At 46.0% G+C, this 24,631-nt stretch overlaps 1 protein-coding gene across 5 annotated transcripts in view; it reads right to left on the reverse strand.

The window, feature by feature from the left end:
• TPR (translocated promoter region, nuclear basket protein) overlaps positions 1-24,631 on the reverse strand; it is a 49,746-nt gene that overhangs the window by 4,413 nt on the left and 20,702 nt on the right. The window contains exons 22-46 of one of the 5 annotated variants that reach the window (XM_040985379.1): positions 23,870-24,036; positions 22,502-22,654; positions 22,028-22,144; positions 20,414-20,617; positions 20,108-20,292; positions 19,558-19,705; positions 18,163-18,300; positions 17,950-18,081; positions 16,950-17,080; positions 16,095-16,305; positions 14,582-14,725; positions 14,146-14,344; positions 12,510-12,715; positions 12,349-12,410; positions 11,603-11,811; positions 9,834-10,106; positions 9,360-9,508; positions 8,840-8,923; positions 6,436-6,636; positions 5,742-5,873; positions 5,483-5,573; positions 2,646-2,827; positions 1,519-1,587; positions 1,344-1,435; positions 305-411 (exon numbers count right to left, since the gene is read on the reverse strand). In XM_040985379.1, the coding sequence (XP_040841313.1) occupies positions 305-411; positions 1,344-1,435; positions 1,519-1,587; positions 2,646-2,827; positions 5,483-5,573; positions 5,742-5,873; positions 6,436-6,636; positions 8,840-8,923; positions 9,360-9,508; positions 9,834-10,106; positions 11,603-11,811; positions 12,349-12,410; positions 12,510-12,715; positions 14,146-14,344; positions 14,582-14,725; positions 16,095-16,305; positions 16,950-17,080; positions 17,950-18,081; positions 18,163-18,300; positions 19,558-19,705; positions 20,108-20,292; positions 20,414-20,617; positions 22,028-22,144; positions 22,502-22,654; positions 23,870-24,036 (3,786 nt within the window). Of the gene's footprint in view, positions 1-304; positions 412-1,343; positions 1,439-1,518; positions 1,588-2,645; positions 2,828-5,482; positions 5,574-5,741; positions 5,874-6,435; positions 6,637-8,839; positions 8,924-9,359; positions 9,509-9,833; positions 10,107-11,602; positions 11,812-12,348; positions 12,411-12,509; positions 12,716-14,145; positions 14,345-14,581; positions 14,726-16,094; positions 16,306-16,949; positions 17,081-17,949; positions 18,301-19,557; positions 19,706-20,107; positions 20,293-20,413; positions 20,618-22,027; positions 22,145-22,501; positions 22,655-23,869; positions 24,037-24,631 lie in introns of all 5 variants that reach the window. The other 4 variants (XM_040985378.1, XM_040985376.1, XM_040985375.1 and 1 more) reach the window with 4 other exon arrangements.

Here is a 24,631-nt window from a genome sequence, read left to right on the forward strand (position 1 = left end):
ACAACTTGAAATAGAAATGTTACAAGTATCAAACTATGGGCTGCACTCTGTCCACCTGAAAGCAGCTAGTGGTACCCAGGTGTACTTTCTGGTGCAATACATACTCCTGCTTGCATGTCTGACACCAACACCGGGAGCGGGAAGGGGCACAAGTGCAAATTACGCTCTCAGAAGTGACAAGAACTGTGTTAAGATAATGCCCGACAGCAGCAAGCACAGTTCGCACAGAGCTCGTGGAACTCAGGGACAGCAGCCTTGCACTAAGCACAGGGGGATGCAGGAACCACCTCTTCAAGCCACCCACCTCCTTGAGAAGCAAGCTGGCCAAGATCGGAGTGACTGGAACTGGTCTGTGGCATGTCTTCAGGTGGCCCAAACCGGAACCGAGGAACACCAGCAACCTGGGGGGAACTGCACGGGCGGAAAATTTAAGACAAAACTGACACACCCCGCTTAAATCTCAACATCTCAAACAACGCAGAAAGAGGAAAGAAAAAGCCGACAAGAGGTGTGCTATCAGCCATCCATGAATCCAGCTATGATTTACAGCAAAATTACCTAATTCCCTGGGACCAGGCCTCATATTTCCTGACTTTACTAGACATACCCCTGAGAATGACACCCCCAATTACTGGGGTGAACTGCCTCTTCATCTGAACTAAGAAAGCCTACTGTCTCCGTCCCTACCCCCACTTCCAGGTGCTTAGGTTGTAGTCCGCTGCCCTCAAGTGTGGCCTCCATATCACCACCCACTGTCGGCAATGAATCACCAGCAACCAGAGTTTAAATTCTCAATTTATGAGGCAGGAATTCCTGCATCGCTCAATCCCACCTTAGGAACGAGGTAGTCAAGGAGCAGATGCTGAGGGGCGTGCTACTCCTGGGAAACGTGGAGCTCAGAGCCACCAGGGCATGGACTCCAGGAAACATGCTCAGCAGCTGCCAGGCTGCCCTGACATTCACATTTTTTAAAAGTAAAAATTAATCTTCTGCAATTTTGACTTTATACCTGTTGGTCTAAGTACATGCCCAGAAAATTAAAAACCAAAACTTAGAAATATTAAAATGTGCAATGTGACATTTCAGTGGTTCGAACAATCTGATGATCAGGTCAGGATAAATGGCGTAGCCATCACTTCCAAACATTCAGCACTGCTTTGTGTTGCGAATACTCAAAATCTCTTCCTTGCTCTTTCTGAATAGCCTTCCCTAACATGATATCCTTAGCCCTCACAAATCAGCAGCGTTCTACAGTACGGCAGAAGTGTCAACAGAGCACTCAATCAAACGCCACACAAGCCAACAGTGAACCAGCAGACTGGCGCAGTGTGCCGTTAACTTACTGGATGGCCTCCGCAAACCCGTCAGTGCGATGCGGCACCACGAGAGTTGGAGTACTTGGGACTGTTCTGTCTTCGTCATCGAAGAAGTGCTGCTGAACAGAGAGCGGGGGCCAGGAGTGAGAGCAAGCATGCGACCCACGCGAGGGCGGCTGGGCAACGCAGCGCCTCCACTCACCGTGCCGCCTGTCCCTGGAGTCAGCTGAAGCCCGCGCCCGACAGACTGCCGCCGTGCCATCTGAACTCTCTGTGTGCCAGGAAAGGAAGCAGGGTATCAGCAGATACAGCTTACCTGCTCGTGACCAAAGTAACTGACATTTTAGCAGACAGGTGGCCATCCGGACATCTTCTCAAGAAAAACGGCTACTAAAATCAGTGGCTAATTAACTAGATAAACTGTTCACTGACACTTGGATAAAAGCCAATGTGTTTGTTATTGATACGTGAAGGGATTCGTGTCCTGTCCCCTCCCTGAAACTCGCACATGTACTTGTGAGTCTGAAATATTTCAGCAAACAGTGTTCTCATCATTTTCAAAAGTGACTGGACTATATACACCTGTATTAATAATTTGTGTTAAATACCTTTACTTGAAAGACAGAGGACAAACACATCTTCCAGTGACTGGCCATACCACCAAGCGATGGGTCAGCAGAGGACAGTGGCAGGGACTCAGCGCAGTCCTCGTGGGCCCAAGCCCTTGAGCCAGCGCTGCCTGCCGCCTCCCACGCTGTGCACCAGCCACAGTGGGAACAGGAGCAGAGGCAGGATTGGCTTGGGCCCGGGACCTCCAATACGGAATGCAAAGCACCTCGAGGGGTACGTACTTCAACTCCTGTGCCAGAGGCCTGCCTCTCTTCGTTAACTTTACAAGTGGAAATAATCTGATTAAACGAAGGAGTTCATTAAATAGAAATTTATTTTTTAAAATGTTGGTTCTTAGAGCTCAAGTTGTCAAAGCAAGCAGTGAGCTGCAAACAATATTTTACCTGAAGAAGTAGCAACTGTAACTTTACTTGCTATGACATAAACATCTCAATCTGTGTACAGCTTTCAGTAAACTGCCTTTACAGTACACTCAAGTTACAAGAACCAAGTCACCACCATGTTTTAAGGCAGAAAGCAGAAATTAGCTTCAGTTCAATAATTAAAAAAACCAAAAAAACAAAAACACAACAGTTCATTTCGTTCTTAAAAAAAAAAAAAAAAAAAGCCAGGATAATCTTGAAAAGGGACAAAAAGCCAGTACTTTTTCTTAAAGCTCATTTTCAGGGTGACCAGCGTCCAGTCCTTGTGGTTGAATACCTGCACTGGTGGGCCAAGCTCCTGTGGTGGCGCATGAATGGTCAGCCGAGGAGGCAGGGGGTGCGGTGGGCGCCTTGGGGACTGGGGTGCTCGAGGGGCTTGTCTTTCAGATGCTGATGATGGCTGCTGGTCTCTGGAAATCTCCTGGGAAAAAGACTCCGCCGGCCCTGTACTTCCATCACCTATGGGAGAAGAGAAGCTCATTTCTGAACTATCAAAGTGACCGCACAATAAACTCTACAGGGAATGCTTCCTCCCCTCCATCCCGGCCAGCAGCAGCCGTGGAGGGAACTGAGCCTACAAGAATCAGCTGTCAGGCCCTGGTTTGAGGTAACAGGGAGCAAAAGCAACTTAGGCTTTACTGAAGATTTCACAAACTGGAACATTATAACTCTGTGCCCAACACTGTGGAAATGTTGGTTTCTACATAAAGGTCAGCCCACTGGGTCATTCATGTAAACAACCCAGCAGAGGGGGGACCGACCGAGTGAGCACTTTGATGACGGAGCACCATATTCTGTTTTCCTTAAATGCCAAAGGTCAAAGGCTTTTCCAAAGTTTGTCCTGCATGACAGAAGGCTGAATTAGGGTAGCACAGACTGCAGTGCTTGGTGAGTATGGGGTGCAGGAGACGCCCCTCGGCTAACACAAGGCTTCAGGGCAGCCACGTCCATGCTCCAGATCCTGAACCTGGGCTTCAGCTTGCTCACAAGCGTCCCGTGACACACCGACTCCACTCGCTAACTTAGCCACTATGCTTTGACGTGCTGATCATCAAGCCAGGATGGAGAGAAGGGATAGGGAGAACAGTCTCCTGCAAGCATCCAGGTGTCTGGGAACAACGGCCAAGAACAGCAGCCCTCACAGGATTTCACACTTGAGTGACAACGCCTAGAGACGAAAAGGAAACTTCTCTGACTCCAACCACGTGCTACACAGAAATGCTGAATCGAAAAAATGTTCATAAAGCTTCAATCATACTCAACGATTAGTTTCTCTCTCCTTACTTGTCTCAAATAAGAAAACTATCCATTATCATGTGGCCTAATACTTGCTAGCTTTTCCCTTAAGAAACTTAGAAGTGGAAAGGGATGCCTGTCCTTATCATGTGCATTCAAAGCAGCACATCTTTCCTTTCAAACACTCAGGCCTCTAAGAAGCTCAATGGTTTTCTGTTAGTTTAATATGCAGTCCCACTGCTGAATTTGGCTGAGCATCATCACCTGCAAAACCAACAATGTTGCATAAGGTGATGGTAATTCTTTTATTTCAAGGTTTAAAAAAAGTTTTTTTAACTTTCAAAGCTAGATTTACAGAGAGAAGGAGAAACAGAGGGAAAAATCTTCTGCCCATCTGCATCCACTGGTTCTTCCCCCAAACGGCTGCAATGAGCAGAGCTGCACTTATGTAAGGCCAGGAGCTCTTCCGGGTCTCCCACGGGTGCAGGGTCCCAAGGCTTTGGGCTGTCCTCCGCTGCTTTCCCAGGCCACAGGCAGGGAGCTGGATGGGAAGCTGAGCTATCAGGACACCGGTGCTTGCAGGTGGAGGATTAGCCTGTGAGCAAGCACATGGACCCGATTGTAACTCTTTACACTACATTTTAGAGTCCAGAGGTGTGAGGCCAGCTTGCCAGGCGCCCTCGGCCGAGCACTGGCGTGAGCTCTGACACAGGTCTCTGCCATCCAGGAAGCCCCGGGTGGAACTCTGGGCTCGTGGCCCGGGCCTGACTTGGCCACAGTGAGTCAGAAACTGGAGGATCTCACTTTTCTTCTAACACCATCTTTCAAATAACTAAGCATTTAAAAAGAAGCAAAACATATAGGACACATTTTAAAACAATAAAAGCAATTTTCTCTAATTTCCATTTGATGTCCGCTGTTCAATGGGCCTCAAGGGCTGAGCTTTCTCCAAAGATTTTAATCACAGCAATGCCGTGTTTACCAAGTTGTTGTTCTCCCACTGGAAAAACTAGGCAACACTGGGCAGCTTCAGTGTCCACGAGTTTGGGAATGCAGCTTGATCAGACTGACCTCTTGTGGCTGAGAGCTGTTATTTCCATTAAAGTCAGAGATTCAAGGTTTCCATTCACTAACAGCAGCACCATCATATGGCATTTACAGTAATTTAGAGATCTGGGGGCGGGTGTGGTGGCTCAACAGGCCAATCCCCCACATGTAAGTGCTGGTATCCCACATGGGTGCTGCTTCATGTCCTTGCTGCTCCATTTTGAGTCCAGCTCCCTGACTGTGGCCTGGAAGGCAGAGGAGGACGGCCCAAGGCCTTGCAGGGAACCTGCAGGAGGCTCCTGCTTCCTTCCTGATCAGCTCAGATCTGTGGCCACTGGAGGAATGAACCAGTACACGGAAGATCTTTCCGTTTCTCTCTCTCTCGACACCTCCTTTTCCAATGAAGATGAATAAATCTTTTAAAATTCATAGATTTAAATGATAGTACCTAAGAGCCACAAATAAAGATTTCTTTGAGGGCATAATGGTGACAAAGTGAGACAAGAGTCAGTGCTTCGTCAATTTACTGAATGTCTTAAATTTTCTAAAATGTTTATTTATTGAGAAGTAAAGAGAGACACAGAGAGACAGATCCCATCTATTTGCTGGTTCCCTTCCCCACTGCCTGCCCAGCTGAGTCTGCGCTAGGGCAGAGCGAGGAGCCCGGAGCCCAGGCCGGAGCCCCTCACCGCCACCTCTGGTGCAGCTCCAATCTGAAGCAGAACCAGGGCTCAGACACAAGCACTTCAGGCTGTGGGAAACCGAAAGGAACCCTCAGGACCACCCTCCTCAACACCCACCCAAGATACTCTAAAGAAGAACTAGTCTCACCACCGTTTTGTGAATCAGCAGCTCTCTGGTTACTCTCTCCTCCACCCATACTTTCTTCTGTTTCCGTGCCTGGATCGGTCCCCTCACCACCCTAAGAATAAAACATGATGACTTCAGCTTAGTGAAGAAATACCCAATAGTTAACCAAACTAAACCACAGCAAAAACCAGTAAGCCAAGCTTCAAAGCTGCACAAGCTCTGGGCTCCTGACAGGGCCTCCCCGCACCCCGGGAGAGCTGGGTCGAGCTGGGTCGGTTACCTCGGCCTCGTCGGCTTCATAGCCGTCGTTACCATCTGCACTGCCAGTTCCCTCGTTACTGTCTTCACCCTCGTCTCCCATCCCCGTGTCATCCTCGTCTTCATCATCATCTTCTTCGTCTTCTTCATAATCCTGGTAGAGAAATCCGCAAGGGTAAAAGAAGATTTTGCATGCGGCCTGCGCGTCTGCGTTGTCACCTGGGCCAGGACCCAGGTTTGCCCGAGCGCTGCGCGTGAGCAGCCAGGGGCAAGCATCGTATCTGGGACGCCCTCCAGACTTAGCCCAACACCACCACTGGGGACGCGAGATCAGCCAGGATCCCAAGGAGTTCATTTTATTTCACCTTAAAATAGGTGAGCTGGGGGAAAACAATGAGCTTATATATCACAGCAACTTTTTGAAAGTTTCTTTATTAAAGTCTCAAGCTGTCAATTTAAGGTTACATTTCAAAATAAAGCACAAAATTTCATGTAAAATGTATTTCATTCAATTATGTATGCTATAAAGTACTTCAGAAATGGACTACAGACCTCTAAGAGGTAAAAAAAAATTCATTTTTTAAAAAGTCTCCACAGTGCTGACAATCAAGTTCCCAGCCATTTCAAAGGAGACGGTGGTAACTCCTGGGAGAATTTAGGACTCAATGCAGAAGTGCAAGGATCTGCACACTTTCTTCCAAACCACATTTATTTACCTCATGCTCCCCGTCGTTTTCATCCTCCTCCTCCTCTTCGTCGTCGCTGTCAATCACGATGACGTCATCCCCTTTGCCCTGGCCGTCCTGGGATGAAGCTGTGGTCTGCTGGTCTGACTGCAGGGGCCCCAGCGCCATCTGCAGAGACTGCGAGGTCTCCTCACTGTCCTCCATAGGCGTGTAATCCCCCTGCGTGACTCCCTTTAAAATTAGATGGTCAAAGTAAAGGCTAAGAATGGCCTGGCAGTGTTCTAAAAGCTTTGAAATCAAATGGTAAAGAAGACAAGCCTTTTTGTTTCTTCACTGTCTTCCTACAAAAGAAAACTTTCTAAATCTTACTGGGTAATAATGAGAAAAAAACATATACACAACCTTATGACAGATATAAAGCAATTCTCTGCATATTCTATTTCTCTAAGTTTATCTTATTAGATATTATTGTTTTTATTTTTAATGTCTTAAAATTTTTAATACTTGGGCCAAACATGGGAGCTGAGCAGCTAAAGTCCTCACCTTGAATGCACCAGGATCCCATATGGGTGCTGGCTCTATCCCAGTGGCCCACTTCCCACCCAGCTCCCTGCCTGTGCCTTGGAAAGCAGTCGAGGACGGCCCAAAGCCTTGGAACCCTGCACGCGTGTGGGAGACCTGGAAGAAGCCCCTGGCTTCGGATTAGCTCAGCCCTGGCTGATGCAGCCATTTGGGGAGGGAACCTTCGGACGGAAGATCTTCCTCTCATTCTCTCTGTATATCTGACTTTGCAATAAAAATAAACAAATCTTTAAAAACCATTAAAAAAATTCTTCATACTATGTATTTTGACAGGGCACACGCGTAGCACAAGCTGTCCAGGTCAGTGCATCAGCACCTCTGCTCCCTGTCCTGTCCTGTCCCTGCTTGGGACACACAGAGCATGGCGGTGAGCAGTGCGTCCCTCAGTGCAGCTGCCCACTGAACCAGCCAGCCTTGTCCCGTGTGCTGGCATCCATCCACCCTCCTCCACTCCTGTTCCTCTCTCAGCGTCTAGAGAGCTCTACCCTGAAGCTCTGATGGATTTCTAGAAATTCCTTGAGACAAAATACGTAGTAGTTATTTTTGCCTTTCTTCATGTATAATAAAAAATCTCTAGTTCCACTAATTTTACAAACTATGAATTTTTCCATAGATATGCAGTACTATAAAAATTTATATGTTGTTTTCTTTTTGGCTAAATATTCAATAAAATCAAATTTTTATACAAGCTAGCAACCAGGTATTCAGGAATAAGATATTCCAAACAATTATGTATATCATAATGGAAATGATGAGTAAGTCACATTCTAATTAAAAAAAAAAAAATCCTCAAATTGACACTTATTTCCAAAAAGCAACACTTATGAACATCATATGCTTCATTAGCAGAAAATGAAAACCGCAAGTGCACCCAAGCAGCAGTGCGGGAAGGGCGCGACGGGAGCCACACGGCCCGAGTCGGAACCACGTCAGCCTCGAGAAAATGCGTTACACATGATTTTAAAACAATTTAGCCAAGCCTGGCCATTTAAGAAATTCACATATTATCTCAAATTGTTCCTTAGATACAACGCCCTCTGAAGAATCCACAAAACAGATGTTCTCATGCATGACATCATCAAAAGAGTTCATTTTTGTGTTTTTAGTCAAGAAAAACTGGAAAATTAAGGCATAAAACCAATGCATCTCAGAAAACCAGATTATCTGTAGGCATGATTACTTATGACGAGTTTCAGACAATATTTTAATTTTACCGAAGTTAGAATAAAATGTTCCTGAAATTTTGTATAGCAAGTATTGCTTCTCAAGTTTAAAGAGGACAGCTGGAAACTAAAATCCTGAGTTCAACAGCCATGTGAACTTGTCTGAATCGGGTTCCAAATACATCTCTTAAAACCAAATGTGCAGTGCTGAGTTCCAGACGATGGATCTTAGGTATGAATTCTCTCATCTTGTAGGGCAGACAATAAAAAGTGAGTGGTGACATTCTGAACATGTAACACGGCAGCCAACTACTTCAGGCATTTTACAATATGAAAATGTTACACTTTCCCACAAATGCCGTAACTGAGCATTAGCCGGACACATGGCTTATTTCAAGTGGAAGTGCCAGAACAGAACCTAGGAAGTCAAAGACTTCAGTTGCCTTTTGGGGGAATGGCAAGCAGAGATCAAAAGCTCAAGTGTAAAATGAAGTTGCTTCCACAGATTAGGAACAGCACAGGATAACCAATTGGGCACAGGGCGGACGAGCACCCCGGGCCTTCTGTACGTGGGAACCGAGGCCCCGCAGGAGCAAAGCCATTTCTCCAGAGGAGGAAAACAAGCATAGATCTTTCATTAGATCTGAAACATGCTGAAAGCTTCAACTGACTAAAAGCGACTGTCTTACTTCTCCAATGGAATCCTGAGAGTCCTGGTTGTAAGCTGGCGCCTCTGCCTCTCCGTCGGTGCTTTCCTCTGCCACAACTTCTTCCTGAATAGCAAAGCACAGAAATGACTACCAGAACCACGCCCTGGGTGAAGAGTTACCTGTTCCGTGAGAATCCTTACAAAAACAAAGCTCACAGTGATACTTTTATGCAGCTAGGTATCAGCAAAGTCCATTTCATTTATAAAATATAAGCACAATCATAATCCTCTTGGTACGAATATTTCACTTAAAAAAATCATAATTTAGCCTTAAAACAAAAAAAGGAATATAATTCTGGATAATGTTAGAAAAAAATGGCAGACAATAGTTTAAATGATGAGTAGGACTATAACCTTGCTTTAAATGAAGAAATAACTTGGAAATGGGATTCAACTTGTTTCTGTTAAGCACAGCGAGTTCACTAAGCGAGAGTTTCCCGATGAGACAGTGTTACTTGCACTGAGCCGTGCTGGAGAGCCCAGGCCGGCGGCCCACGCACCTCGGTCCCCACGGGGGTCACACTCCTGAGCTTCTTGGGAAGAGGCATCTCCACCGTGTCCTCAGAGACTTGCTCCGATGCTTCCACGGCATTCTCTTCCTCTTCCTCTCGTGTGCGTTTTGGCAAAGAAGAACTTGGAGTGGCTGAAACTTTGAAGGTAAATCACAGAAATCTTGAATCACAAAATAAATGAAAAAATATTTTAAAAATACCTAAGGAGGTCACGTAGTTAGAGGACACAGTGAATATTCATTGCAGTTTGTTTCAATTCCATACATGAACAAAGAGCAGCTTCTGTGCCGAACCAGTGTCTTAAGCCTTGACTAATAAGCCATCAACTCCAGTTACGGATGGTCCCCTTGAAGGCACCAGTAATGACCACTGAAATGTTTACATACAAACACCGAGGGCTACTTGAATCTTCACCACTGTACCAAATGCTTAGCTTTAACTTCATTTTAAAGTTCACCTTACCAGTCCCAAACACTGCTGTAGAGGTAGAAGGCCGCTCGACCGGTGAACTCTGAACAACCTCCACTATGCTGGGGGAGAGCTCCTGATTTGCAGGCTCAATCTGAGCATGACTCTGCTGGGTAGGCTGCACAAAAGCCGTGGCCTGTGTCTGCTGCTGAACAGTCAAGATGGGCTGAGAGATGGAAGGCTGGACATTAGGACTTGTAGAACGGACAGATCCACTAGTGCTTCCAAACACCGGGACATGCTCCACAGGCCCTTCGGACTGCATAGCTGAAAAGCAATTACATTATGTTTAATGTGAGTCACCCTCTTTCAGCACAGCTGGAACCATTTCTTTCATGATTATACTTCTTACCACTAATCAGAAAAAATGTAACAGTAAAGGTTATGCATTACGCATCTTTGAAGACATTTTGGTTTTACATTTGCTTAGGCAGACACAAGAGCGGGGAGGAAGAGCAAGAGAAGAAGCAGAGCATGTGAGCGTGGCTCTACCTGCTGTCCCGCTTTCCACACGGCTGATACTGTTGGTGGGAGCAAGGCCAAGGCTGGCACTGGGAACTCACGCCAGCTCTTCCCAAGAGTGGGGGCCGTTACATGAGCCATTACAACTCCTGCCAGCTCTTCCCAAGAGTGGGGGCCACTACCTGAGTCATCACAACTCCTGCCAGCTCTTCCCAAGAGTGGGGGCCATTACCTGAGCCATCACAACTCCTGCCCAGGGTTTGGTTTTTGGCAGTAATTTAAAGGTCATGAGCCAGGGTCAGGTACTGAATTCAGGAATTCGCAAAATGGGATGCTGGTGTCTTCCCCATTAGGTCAAATGCTGTCTCAGTATCATGCAGTAAATTGTTTTCTACATTAGTTAAATAAATATCTGGAACTCTCTGCATTTATTTTCCCATAATAAGGTGTAACTAAATAAAAGTAATTAAAATTCATAAGCCCAAATTTAAGCAAGACACTTTGTTTTACCAGGCCTGTTTGCTGTGGCTGCCTCCTCCATCAGAGGAGGTCTCAGTCCTGGCTTTGCTCCTGACACAGCTCCCTATTGAGGTTCCCCTGGGAGGTGGTGGTGGCTCGAGTACTTGGAGACCTGGACAGAGTTCCAGGCACCGTGCATAGGCCTGCTGTGGCCTTGGCTGCTATGGGCATTTGAGGGGTGAACCAGCAGACGGATGCTACTCACTTCTCTTTCAAGTATAACTATAATTGGTACAATGAATCACAAAATGCCATGGCAAGAAGAAAAAGAAAGCAAAAAAGCCAGATTCAGTGAAAAAAACCTTATTTGGGCTGAACCAGTAATGAAGCATGGTTTTCCAAAATGACTTGCATGTCATCAGTATTAGTCATTAGAAGTGGATACTGTGCTATAACCTTCAGGGTTGGGGCTGGTGTGGCGCTCATGTTTCCCTGCTGATGGTCTGGACCCCTGCCACCCACAGGGAGACCTAGAAAAACTGCTGCTTCCTGGCTTTGGCCTGGCCCAATGCTGTTTGTTGCGACAATCAGCGGAATGAGGTAGCAGATGAAGATCACTCTCTCTATATATATATACACACACACACACATAACTGCTTCAAGTGAATAAACAATAATCCAGAGGGAGGTAATTATCCCTTTACACACAGTTTAAATGTGGTTACATTAACAAGGATCCTAGCAATCATGTACCTCAAAATACCCTCACTCATTTTTATAATATCTGACTTAAGCTTCATGCATCACTGGGGTTACCATCGTATTCATCCTATTTCACCAACCTTCCTGCGATTCCACCTGTGTGGTGGGCATCACTGTGGCCGTCGGGGTGGTTGTGGGGTTTGTCACAGTCGCAGGTGTGACCATTGGGCGGATGCTAGCTCTCGGTGTTGACTTATTCCCAGCCATAGCTGCAGCTGTTACTTTACTTGGAGTAGACACAACGGGAGTCGGCTTAATATTGGCTGTTGGTGGGTCTGAAGTGCTGGCACTTGGAGAGCAGAAAACAGAATGACTCACCAACAAAGTACTACTAAAGCATCTCTTGTAAAACACAATCCCAGCCACTGTTCAGATCCACGCATCCACGACCAAGGGAACGGTTCCAGTTCTTAGGTCCCTGGCACGTGCACAGGGAACCCGGATGCAGTTGCTACCTCAGCACCGGCCCAGCCAAGCTCTCGCTGGTGTGAGCATTCGGGGAACAAACTAGCTGATGGGAGATGTATTTTTCTCTCTTCCTTTCAACAAATAAAAATAATCAACAAATCTGTGCAGAGGATATTCTGGAAAGTATCTGACTGCTGGAATCCTGCCTTTCCTAACTGCGCGCAGCATCTTGGGGTCACACCAGAGATGCGAGATGTTTTCTCCGTCACGGAGATCTACCAGATAGGCTACGCACAGGTTGAAAACAAGTCCAGTCACTGATGGTCCCTTAGGATCTAGTTTTATACCACAGTACAGACCTCCCTATTTCCTGTCTTCCTCAGGCTTCGTGGAGAAAACAGAAAGAACGAACACTTACATCCCCCTTTCCCCAGAAGCCGGGGTGGTTTTCAACGTGATCTGCCTCTGCTGCTCTGGGACCTGGGAAGACAGAACATGGAGCTCTGTGTCTGTTTCCGAAAGCTACTGAACAACGTCATGAAGATGTCACTGCCCATTCTGCAGGCACGCCCTGCCCACCTTGCTGGTCGGCTCCGGGGGCTCATCCCTCTGCTCAAGGTGCCGCTCCTGGTGCTCTCGGAGCTCTCTCTCCAATCGGCTGATCCGACCTTCGTACTGGGACTTCAAGGCAGTCATGCGCACGTCCAGCTCATCTTTCTGTTGATCTAAGGCTCCATTCCTTTGTTTAAGTTCCTCGTTTTCTTTAGTTAGCTGATCTTTCACACCTGAACCAAAGCCCAGACTCTGTTAACACTGGAACCAAACACTACAAGTGCATGTAAACTTGGCTCATAGCTCTACAACCCCACTTCACCAGCTCTATCTGCTCGCACATCAATATTTAGATGAACAAAGTTCTAAACACACCCACCCATGTTGATCACTCTAATACAAAATAAAATATACTTCCTCCAACAGAAAGATGTGACTTCTCTTAATAAAAATCCCCAAAAAGCTGAAGAACCCTAATTAGCAGAAACTTTTTTTTTTTAACAATTTATTTTGGGCCTGGAGTTGTGCTCAACAGGCCAATCCTTCACCCTGTGGGGACAGCTTGTGTGCTGGCTGCTCCATTTCCCATCCAGCTCCCTGCCTGTGGCCTGGGAAAGCAGCGGAGGATGGCCAAGTCCTTGGGACCCTGCACCCGTATCAGAGATCCAGAAGAGGCGCCTGGCTTCTAGCTTTGGATCAGCTCAGCTCTGGCCATTGTAGCCACGTGGGGAGTAAATGAGCAGATGGAAGATCTTGTCTCTCTCCTATTTATGTATCTTTCATTAAAATAAAAATAAATTTCAAAAAGAAAATTCACTTGAAAGTCAACATTAGAGGGGTTGAAATGACAGATACTGTCTACCCGCTGGGTCACTCTGCAGGGCTGGGACAGTCACAAGCCAGGAGCCAGGCACTTTTGGGTCTCCCGACAGGTGCAGGGGCCCAAGGATCTTGGCCATTCCTCCAACTGCTGTCCCAGGCCATTAACATGAAGCTGGATCAGAAGTAGGGTAGCCAGGACGTGAAGTGGTGCCAAATGGAATATTGGCAATTTTGGCAAAGGATCAGCTTGCCACACCACTGTGTTGACAGCTGGCAAAGACTTTTATGTTATTCATCACTGTGAGTTATCAGATTTTTCATTTAATATCATAACATACACACAAACATTCAACAACATTTTCTGAAGTAAGTGGGGAGATACTATCTTGCAGATCATCAAAAGAACACAGGTGCCAGGCTGCAGCGGGCCACGCTGCCCGGGAGCTCCGCAATCTCGGTCCGAGGGCTGGTTCCAGTTCCAGCTCTTGGGCTTCCCACCCAGTCTGCCACTAGTGGTTGGGCATGCAGCAGATGGTGACCATGCACTGCCACAGGAGCTCCAGATGGGACCACAGGCTCCCAGCCCGGTCCCGGTTGTCTCCTGCACATGGGGAGTGAACTGCTGAAGACCTGTCTGTGTCATTCTGTCTCTCAAGTAAGGAAACTTCAGAAAAGTTTTCTCTCTCTCTCTCTCTCTCTCTCACACACACATACCCACCCACCCACCAAGGTAACCTCATCACTTGAAAACTAAGACTGCTAACTAAAAAACCGAATGTTGGTTTCTTACACAGCCCAAATGTTACTATCAACTTTAACATACAGAGCACAGAGGAAATACCGGCTAAGTGTGCAATCTTGGACTTGGCTGCCACAATGGCCTTCCTGGTCTTCTCCTCCTTCTCGGTGATCTGCTGCCGCAGCTGTTCCTCCTGCGTGGCCCGCTCCTGCAGGTCCTGGCGCAGCCGTGCCAGCTCCGACTGCAGCTGTGCCGTCTGCTCCTGCACACTTCTTGCCTCCGTCTCTTTCTCCGACAATGTCTTTTCAGGGAAACGAAAGCATTCACCGTGTAATTCACCAAATTACGACAAACCCTGTCCAAAACCCACCACTAATTTTAAATCAAATCAAATACAATAAATATCTGTATAAAAATGATGGAAATCAGCAAAATGGATACTTTTAGATGGAGAATATTTAAGCATGTGAGTCATTCAAAGTTAAGATAAAGTATTTCTTTCGGTATGCAAGAGGGAAGGCCGATGTCCCACTGGTACCTTCTGCAGAGTCTCTACTTGACTCTCCAGGGACTTGGCCTTGGCCTCAGCGTGGCTGAGGGCTTCCTTGAGCTCCTGCACCTCCTGTGCTGAGACCTGCTGCTCCTGATGGTCTCCTGACGACTGAGCTGACGTCTCCACGGCCTAGACAGCAAGCAGGAGTCAAGGCAAGAACAGAATTCAGCACGTACATTTTCTGAGGGTTTTACGAAAGCAATTTTCCAATCTAAAAATTACTCTATTTACTGAGGAGAAGGAAAGACAGACAGAAAGAGCTGACTGACTCACTGAGAATTAACTTGAAACTGCTAGTCCCTGAATGCCACCAGAGCCAGACCCAGGCCAACTTTGAGCTGGGAGCAGGCAACAGAAGCCAGGACTGCCACGCTGGTGGCAGGAACCCAAAGAGAGCTGTCACCTGGTATCCCCACCGAGTCTGAACGGGCTGGCAGGGAGTGGCCTGAGCCAGGGTAGGTATCTGACTCAAGATTCCCCAACAGGGTTAAATGTTAGATTAACGGGTTAAATGTTCACTCCTTCCCTCAAAGTGAATTTTCTATAGAACAACTTTAATGTCCCTAAAGTTTATGATGTTTTGCACAATTTATTATATAGCTAGTCATAATGATGCACTGTAGATAAATTTGTGACACAAAAATATATTTTTAAAATAATGAATCAAGTGGAAAATCAGAGTATAAAGCAACGTAAGGAAACATGTTCTCTGGAAAAAACATTACATATATGTAAAGAAAAAAAGTGCTAACTGGTTAGCATTAAGAGGTTAAAATGCTGACTTTTTTTCTTTATATATTTTGAAATGCAATGCAAGGAAAACATGCAGATTCTCCACTTGAAAACAAGACTTGAAATTTTAAAGGGTTTTTTTTTGATAGGTAGAGAATAAGCAGCTCATTTAGGGCTTCTGGGGACTGGTGTGGTATAGCAAGTCAAGCTGTTGCTGCCCGAGACCCAGCATCACACATGGGCTACAGGGATGGATGCATTCTAGCTGCCCCACTTGTGCCCCAGCTCCTCGCTGATGGCCTGATGGCCCAATCGTTTGCGCCCCTGGCCCTCCTGTGGCAGATGCACATGCAGTCCATAGCTCCTGGACTCAGCATGGCCAGCCCGGCCCTGAACCTTCTAGGCCATGAACCAACACTCCCCCAAAAAACCTCTTTTCTCTCCCCCCACAACCTCTCAACTTTCACATAAACAAACAAATTCTAAAAAAACCCCAAAACATCCAAAACCAATATTAAAGGGTGCCACTTTTTGGAGATATACAATTTTAATCAGAAATGATTTTATGAGAATGTAATTCTGAAAAGGGATAATATGCAAAATCTGACAAATTAAATTAAATCACCTAGCGTTTACCAAAATTGGCTTGAGCTTATATCCTGCTTTTGGATATTTTACATAACACGAAAGTAAATCACGGTAGCCTTGTAGTGCTGAGTCTGGAATCTGTATGCCAGGCGACTACACTGAGAACACGCTGGAATACCTTATCCTGCTGGGCTTTGAGTTCTTCATACTGAGTCTTGTATCGGCGTCCAATCTTCTTGACTTGAGTAATAGTTTTGACCTTTTCTTGGATATCAATTATTTTGGCATCTAAATCCTTCTGGATGGTTTCTTTTTCAGTTTTTACTTTATTTAAATCTTCCTTCAGACTTTGGATTAAATTCTGGTTGTTAGTCAAGGATGCATTTGATCTTTAACAGAGGAAAGGAAAATGAATAAATGAAGGCTTTGCTTCAAAGTCTGCAATTTTATGCTTACACTGTATAGCTTAAATAAAATGTATTAACTAAAAAAGTTCTTACAGTAACAAAACCCAAATTACAGACACCCCCTTTAGGAAGCCTGCACCTGACGACGCTTACAAGCTCCCATGCGGGGAGAGCAAAGCTTCCCAGCAGCCAGGCGGAGGCACCCGGACGCTCGGATCTGCTCCACACCAAAGGGGCACTCTTCTGCTACGGCTACTGCGTAGGACCAAACTTTTTCAGTAAATGGCCAGATACAGTCAATAGTAAGCTTTGGGGGATGCATCCAATTTTTTTTTTTTTAAGTTTAAAAATGTAGAAATCATCCTTTTGGCCTACAGGTTGTGGAAAATCAACGAAACCCTAATAATGAAAATTATTTTGACCATTTAGAAGATAAGCTCAGTGTTTGATTCACACTGTGTGATTCCTTTATTGAATCACATCTTGCCTGTTCAGAGCAAAGGCCACGTGAAGGATTTCCTATTCCTAACGCCCTTTCCAGCCAGGAGGCCGGGAGCACCTGCTGAGCTTGGAGAGACGCCTCCAGGACGGAGTGTGCACGCCTGGGGGAGGCCTGCTGCCGTTACCTGGCAACTTCAGCCTTCAGTCGGCCGACCTCCTCAGTCAGCTGCTGAATCCGCTTTGTATGGACTTCCTTCTCAGAAAGGAGCTTCCGATACTCTTCTGTATCTGGATCTTTCTGCTGATTTATCAGATGCTAAATGGCAGAAAAGCACACTTGTTTTTTTAGGTTTTATGAAATATACATGCTGTACCAGAATCTGGCTTATTCGCATCAGGAACTCTGCATATAAGATGAGCAAACACTGACTTCTGAGACATTGAGTAAAAGCTGTTTTTTTTTAAAACCTAAGACATGTAGCAAAAATATCACGTCATAATTGATGATTATCTTTTCATAGTTATGGATGAACACTTGAGGTTAGCTCAATAAAGCCAAATTAAATAGATACACTCAGAAAGCCTTTATTATTAAAAGTGCCAGATTTCATTCAAGTGACTGTAAGAGGGAAACCATACAGTATCCTCCCTCTTGACTTTTCAAACCGTTGGTATAACAAGAAGTAACTATAATTCTACAATGCTGGGCAGCTAGCAGTGCCTACTGCTGCTCAACAGCTCTTTCTAGGTGCCAGCTGCCGTGAACGGTTTCACAGGCACTGAATTTTTGTCATGCTGAGAGCTATTACTTTATAAATGAGGAAAGTCACACCTTAGAGAGGTAAAGAACTCTAAGCCACATATTCTCTGAGTAAAGCAGATCTCCCTCTTGCTGAATCAGAGCCAGCTTCTAACCACTCCAGGCTGGATGGTTTCCCTTCCCCAAAGTGGCTCTAGTGGACAATCTCCCTAAGTGCTTCAATAAATTATTATGTCTAAAATATTTTAGAAAGACACAAAACTACAACTAAACTAACAGATTTTGGGAAATAAATACCTGGTTTTAAAAAATATACAGAATGTAACCAAAGACATGTTTTGAAAGTAGCTCCTGGGTTGGTTGTTGTAACGCAGCACTTCAGATCCATGCTTTTGTGCTTTGGAGCAGATGCTGACTCCACTGACCTGGTTACGTGCTTTCCACCGTTTGACATCCTCTTCTAGCAACTTCTTCTCTGCTTGCAACATGCCACTTTTCTCACTGAGCTCAGCATTCGCTTCTTGCAGGGGTAGGATGTCCAGCTCCAGCTTGCGCACCTGGAAGTAGAGCCAACATGTTGTAACAGTCATTGCTAACACCCTCAGGACAGCGAGCGCCTGCACTCGGCACACACAGACCTTTGCTTGCATTTGCTGCAGTTCCTGCTCCAGCCTCTCCTTCTCCTCTCTCAGCATCTTATTGGTCTCCATAACGACATTCATCGTCTCTGTTTTCTTCATCAGTTCTTCATGCTGAGCCATAGTTTTTGCAGTCACCTAAAGGTTGTGAACAGATACATCCACATCTAACAATTCCTTTAAAAAAGGGTTGTTTTTCTCTACTAGTTCCAACTCTCCTGAGAAGGTAGAAAGGATTTAATTTTAAGACTAGCACTTCTGAAAGTCCTTTTTCTATTTCTTCTGTGATGTAACCTAACCACACAGTTCAGATATAAACAGATACTACAAATCCTGCCAACAAATCAGCAGTACTAATACTAGGAGGTAAGGACATCAATTCAGACCTGGATTTATCGTTTCTGTACTTAAAGCTGGATGGTGTAGAGGACATAAACAGACTGACCAGGCCAAAGCCACATGCCCACAACTCCAGCTGCGTCCATCATGTGGGTGACAGATCCAATACTCCAGCTACCACCTGCTGCCTCCACATCCAGGCTGATGCGGGCACATGCCCACAACTCCAGCTGCGTCCATCATGTGGGTGACAGATCCAATACTCCAGCTACCACCTGCTGCCTCCACATCCAGGCTGATGCGGGCACATGCCCACAACTCCAGCTGCGTCCATCATGTGGGTGACAGATCCAATACTCCAGCCACCACCTGCTGCCTCTACATCCAGGCTGATGCGGGCACATGCCCACAACTCCAGCTGCGTCCATCATGTGGGTGACAGATCCAATACTCCAGCCACCACCTGCTGCCTCTACATCCAGGCTGATGCGGGCACATGCCCACAACTCCAGCTGCGTCCATCATGTGGGTGACAGATCCAATACTCCAGCTACCACCTGCTGCCTCCACATCCAGGCTGATGCGGGCACATGCCCACAACTCCAGCTGCGTCCATCATGTGGGTGACAGATCCAATACTCCAGCTACCACCTGCTGCCTCTACATCCAGGCTGATGCGGGCACATGCCCACAACTCCAGCTGCGTCCATCATGTGGGTGACAGATCCAATACTCCAGCTACCACCTGCTGCCTCCACATCCAGGCTGATGCGGGCACATGCCTCGTGTGGTTACTCCGCGCTTCGAGCGGCTGGGTTCTCAGGAGTCATTCTGCCATCCCAGGGAACTCTGAAGAACTGCTTTCTTCTCTTGGGAGTGACGACCCTGCTTTGTCTCAGGTCACTTTCTCCCTACCAGTTTGAAACCGTAACAAGTTTCATGGTGCCAAGCCACACAGCTCAAGCTCACTCGGGTGCCATATTATCTTTAATGTGACTTGACTCTCCCCTTTATCCAAAAGCTGGCTTCTCCTCTGTCCACGCTCAGGGCACGTACCTGGACCTTCTCCCTTTCGGCATTCAGACTGTCCTGCAGTTCCTGTAGCTCTCTTTCCAGAAGTTCAACTCTCTGTCGATAACGCAGACTCTCCACCTGAGCCACCTCAAACCTCGTTTCAGCGATTTCTTTTTCTCTTCGTATAAATCTGTAAGAACATGTTTGTGTAAATTTTACTTGAATTAAGAAATAAAGCCAACATGGTAACACTTCAAAACCTGGATGATTTCTACATTATATAAAAATCATACAGATGACTTTTTTCATGTTTTCATTAATAATAAACAATGGGAAAGAGAATTTCTTTTTAATGATGTCTGAACACATCTATACCTTTAAAGTGACCTGAAGGAAGGATCCACTCAAGTTCCTCACCACATCAGCTTTAAGTCACTTCGGTGACGTGCGAAAAGTGTCCACTAACTGGACAGCAGTGACTGCCGTCCAAAGTGAGCATTGAAGGTAGACTATGGAGAAGTTACCTTCCCAACTCAGACATTTGTAGTTTCACTTCACAGCCTTACACAGAAATGAAGATATTAAGACTGACCTGAGAATTTCTAAAATTTGTTCCTGTGATTTCCCTTCCTCACTGAGAGAGAAATTCAGTGGGCCTTGCACACCCTCCTTCATGGAGGCCACAACCTTGTCACTTAAGTTTTCAATCTGATCATGAAGTAATCGGTTTTGTTTCTCTAGATCTTCACAGCGAGACACACACTTAGAAACTTCATCCTGCAAACCAACATGGCATCACAAGAGTGGACTAGCACTGCACAGTAAAAAACAAACAAAAAACCACCCAAACCCAACTCTCTCAGTTCCCCAGAAATTCTATTATGACCGACGACGATACCTTTAGCATTCTCTCTCTTTCCTCCCAAGATGCTTTACACTCCAACAACTGGGATTCTGCCTTCTGGGCTGTTTGTTCCAAATGTTGGCGCATTGCAGCCATTTTGGAAACCTGCTCCTTGGCGGCCTGCAGGGCCTCCACATCCGCAGCATGCAGCATCAGCTCCCTCTCGTATTTGTTCTGGGCCTCCACCGCCATCTTAGCCTGCAAGAAATTATGCCCCCAGCGGACACAAAGCACTGAAAATCCCTACAGGAGGCCAATACCTTTGAGAAAGGCATGTATTTTATTTTCAAAACAGAAGACAACTTAAATGTATCTAGATGGGAATAACTATAAGCTGTACTGTAACCAAATAATAAAATATATAAAGGTAGAAAAAGGAAACAATATTATGTAGCCAATTTCAAATTTCCATCAGACTAAAAGCCGCCTGTAACTGCACTGTGTTTACGACAGCCATACACGCACAAGCAAAGAAAACCAGAGCAAACAAACCAGGCAGCGGGCTTTGGATTACAAGTACAGACTGAACTCCTTCTCTGAAATGCCTGCACTTCGGAACAGATGCACAGATTCTGTAACTGAAACTCCAAAACATGCCTTGATCTAAAACTGTCCAAGCACCAACAGGGAGGAGCAGCAGTCTGAACTTCAGATGTCCAACCCGTCCGAATATTATCTGATTTCACTTTGTAATGTTACGTTGTTTGGCAACCAGATTATTAATGTTGTGGTGTGTGTGTTTGTAATAGAAACACAAGCAATAAAAAACAGTAGCCAAAATGAGAATCTATTAACATACCACGCAAATGAAAGATTATCAATATATTGCATCTCTCCATTCTACCAGTTTAACAATCAATGTCTTGGGCCCGGCGGTGTGGCCTAGCGGCTAAAGTCCTCGCCTTGAACAAGCCGGGATCCCATATGGGTGCCAGTTCTAATCGCGGCAGCTCCACTTCACACAGCTCCCTGCTTGTGGCCTGGGAAAGCAGTTGAGGACGGCCCAAAGCCTTGGGACCCTGCAACTGTGTGGGAACCCTGGAGGAAGTTCCTGGCTCCTGGCTTCAGACTGGCGCAACACCAGCTGTTGAACTCACTTGGGGAGTGAATCATCGGATAGAAGATCTTCCTCTCTGTCTCTCCTCCTCTCTGTATGTCTGACTTGCAATAAAAATAAATCTTAAAAAAAAAAAAAAAATCAATGCTTTTCCCTTCACCTGAACCACGTTTTTTATTTCTCATTTATAAAAAATTAAAAATCCCATGTGTGCTTGTGCAAGTATATAAACACACATGTCGGGAAACGAGAGCCTGTCTTTAAAGGTCCCAGCAGCGCATGACAAGGTCCTGGTGCAGCTGAGGGGCGGTGTCTTAATGAGGTTATCTGGGAGAGCGTCTCACAGCCGCACCTAGAGGCCCGCAGCGGCTGAGGACCACTGACAAACGCAGGTGCACTGTCTCCTATTCCTGCCTCAGTCATTGCACACTTTACTGTTGGCCTTCGACTGATCTGAAGCCACTCCCTGCCACTGGAGATCATCCTGAAGTTTTCTAAGCTGCGGCAGTGCCCTGAGAAGCGTTGTGGGAGGCGGCGACAGCAGCACTCACCTGCTCCTGACAGTCCCGTCGGGCTTGCTGCTCGTTGCTCAGAGCTGTGCTGGCTCTCTGCAGAGCCTCCTGGACTTCATTCTGCACGCTAGAAAGTGTTTTCTTCAACTCAGACAACTGTGTGGTAAAAGTAAGATTAGAACCAGAGTTAGCAACAAGCTTACTTGGAAAAACATTGGAGAAAGAATCTGCAAGACTTAATTCGCACCAAGGGCTGCTGTTAAATTCAAAATTGTTATATATAGCCTGATGAAATCTACTACAGAAATCCTGCATCTTACTGTTGGCAAAGCCACACCTTGAGAATACTTAGCCAAGAAAGCACGGCCCCTAAAGAGACATCCAAATACACAGCACAGAGGAGAACCAAGTGGAGACCGTTCATGAGTTTGTCAAGCCAGTGTGAAGCAGTCAAGGAAAGAATTCACACATCCTCACGACGGAAGCAGCTACCACGGCTGGGAGCCGGCTCACCTGCTGCTCCATGCTCTCTATGGCTCTTCTCTTGTCATCCTGAAGTTCTTGCTTTTCCTTCTCTACTTCCATCAACTTCTTTTCCAACTGTGTCTGAAACTCAGCCGATTCTTTTAAACGAACTTCAATGTTTTTACGTACTTCTTCTGTCACCTTCAACATGTTAAAAAATACACACTTAATTCTAGACCACATTGGTTTCTCCTCACCCAAATGAGAGGCACTAAGAGTAAGGTTTGCAATAGAAAAAGTGCCCATCAAATGCCGATGACAAGATTAAAACAAGTAAGGCCATTACACCAATCTAATCTACAAGCATAATTTGTTCTGAACTTGCCTACTAGCCATTTTTAAAATTCTGGAGTGCGAGCCAATTTTTAAAAAGACTTCATTTAAAAGGTAGAGTGGTGGGGCAGCGGGTAGAGAGGACAGGGGCAGAAAAGGAGAGCAGTCAGGTTGCAATGGCTGCATCTGGGGCAGGCTGAAGCGAGAAGGCTGAAACTCCATCTGCGTGTGCGGGGGGGCCCAGGGACTTGAGCTGTCACCTGCTGTCCCACGGAGCTTGGGAGCAAGCAGTGGACAGGCTTGAGCCAGCTCCATCGTATGGGACGCCAGCATCTCCAGCAGCAGCCTAATTCACTGCACCACAACCCTGGTTCGAAAAACTTGTAATTGGTCACCTCTCCTACAACCGTCACATCTAATTAACAAATGCACCTAATCTAACACTGAGCTTACTCTGCCTATACATGTTGATTGTCACTGATGCCGACCACAAAAAGATCTTTTACAACTGTGGCCCCGGCCTACTGCTACAGCCCCCAAATCATCTTTGCATTCATTTTCTTCAAATGAACACAAAATTCTAGTAACGGCATGGTGTTTAAAAACTCAACAGTCCTCAATAAGGACTCGGAACATAACTTAACCTGATAATAAAAATCTTTCACATCTGTTTTTTGACGAGTTCTACAATTATATACTCCTCACTGTTTGATTTCAATACAGTAGCCATAGTGTCAGTATCTGAAGTCATGTCCCGCTGGCTCAGGGTCTGACTGCTCCGTGCCGTCTAAGGCCCCAGACGAGGCCTTCTTCAAGTCACTGCAGCAATGTCGTCATTTCCGGCAAGGCCATGTACGTTCAGGATACAGACATTCCTGGATGCTTCCCAATTCTCAGCGTTCACGTGCTTTTCAATGACAACCGCCCAAGCTCGGAGGACTTTGCGTGCTTGTCTTACCAGGCTTATTACACCCCAACTATTCTAAGTGTAATGCTGTCAGTACAATTCACATCACCATGTTTTCCATGATTTATGAAGGCAGTGAAGAATCATGTTCAGATTCAATTTGGGATCGATCATACCTGCTTCTCCTTGTTCAGGGATTCTTCTAAACTGGTAGCCATTGCTCGATACTGCTCCACGTTACTGGTACTTGTCTTGAGTCTCTCCCTCAGGTCACCCACCTGCTCCTGCGCCTGCCTCAGCTGGCTGACAAGGTCATCCACACCTTCCTTCTCACTAGGCTGACCTGTAAGACACAAACGCTCTCAGGACTGTTCTCAGACGCAAAAGTACTGAATTACCTAGAGTACATTTCAACCCATGCTGAATATAAAAAGTAGATACTTTGTTATTGATAACAATTATTTCCTGAAGTGATCACTACCATTACACAGAGAGTGTGCTGAGGCTGAGCACACGGCCCAATGGCTCAATCTCCCTTTGCAAACTCCAGGATCCCACATGGATGGTGGCTCCACTCCCAGCTGTTTCACTTCCCACCCAGATCCTATTAGCCTGGGAAAGCAGTAGAGGATGGCCCAGAACCTTTGGACCCTGCACCAAAAGCAGCTCCTGGCTTTGGATCGGCTCAGCGCTGGACACTGCAGACATTTGGGGAGTGAACCAGTGGACAGAGTATCTGTCTGTCTCTCCTTCTCTGTAAATCTGAACTGCGTTTCCAACAAAATATAAAATTAAACAGAGTTAAGAGTGTGCTAGAACATCAAACATTAAGTTCTGCTTTAAAAAAAAATGTTGAAGGCCTAGCACAGTAGCCTAGTGGCTAAAGTCCTTGCCTTGCATGCATGGGATCTCATATGAGCACCTGTTTGTATCCTAGT

Source organism: Ochotona curzoniae, unplaced genomic scaffold (assembly GCF_017591425.1).
Source record: "Ochotona curzoniae isolate NIBS_2020 unplaced genomic scaffold, NIBS_Ocur_1.0 contig_430, whole genome shotgun sequence".
In the NCBI taxonomy this organism is placed as follows: Eukaryota; Metazoa; Chordata; class Mammalia; order Lagomorpha; family Ochotonidae; genus Ochotona; species Ochotona curzoniae.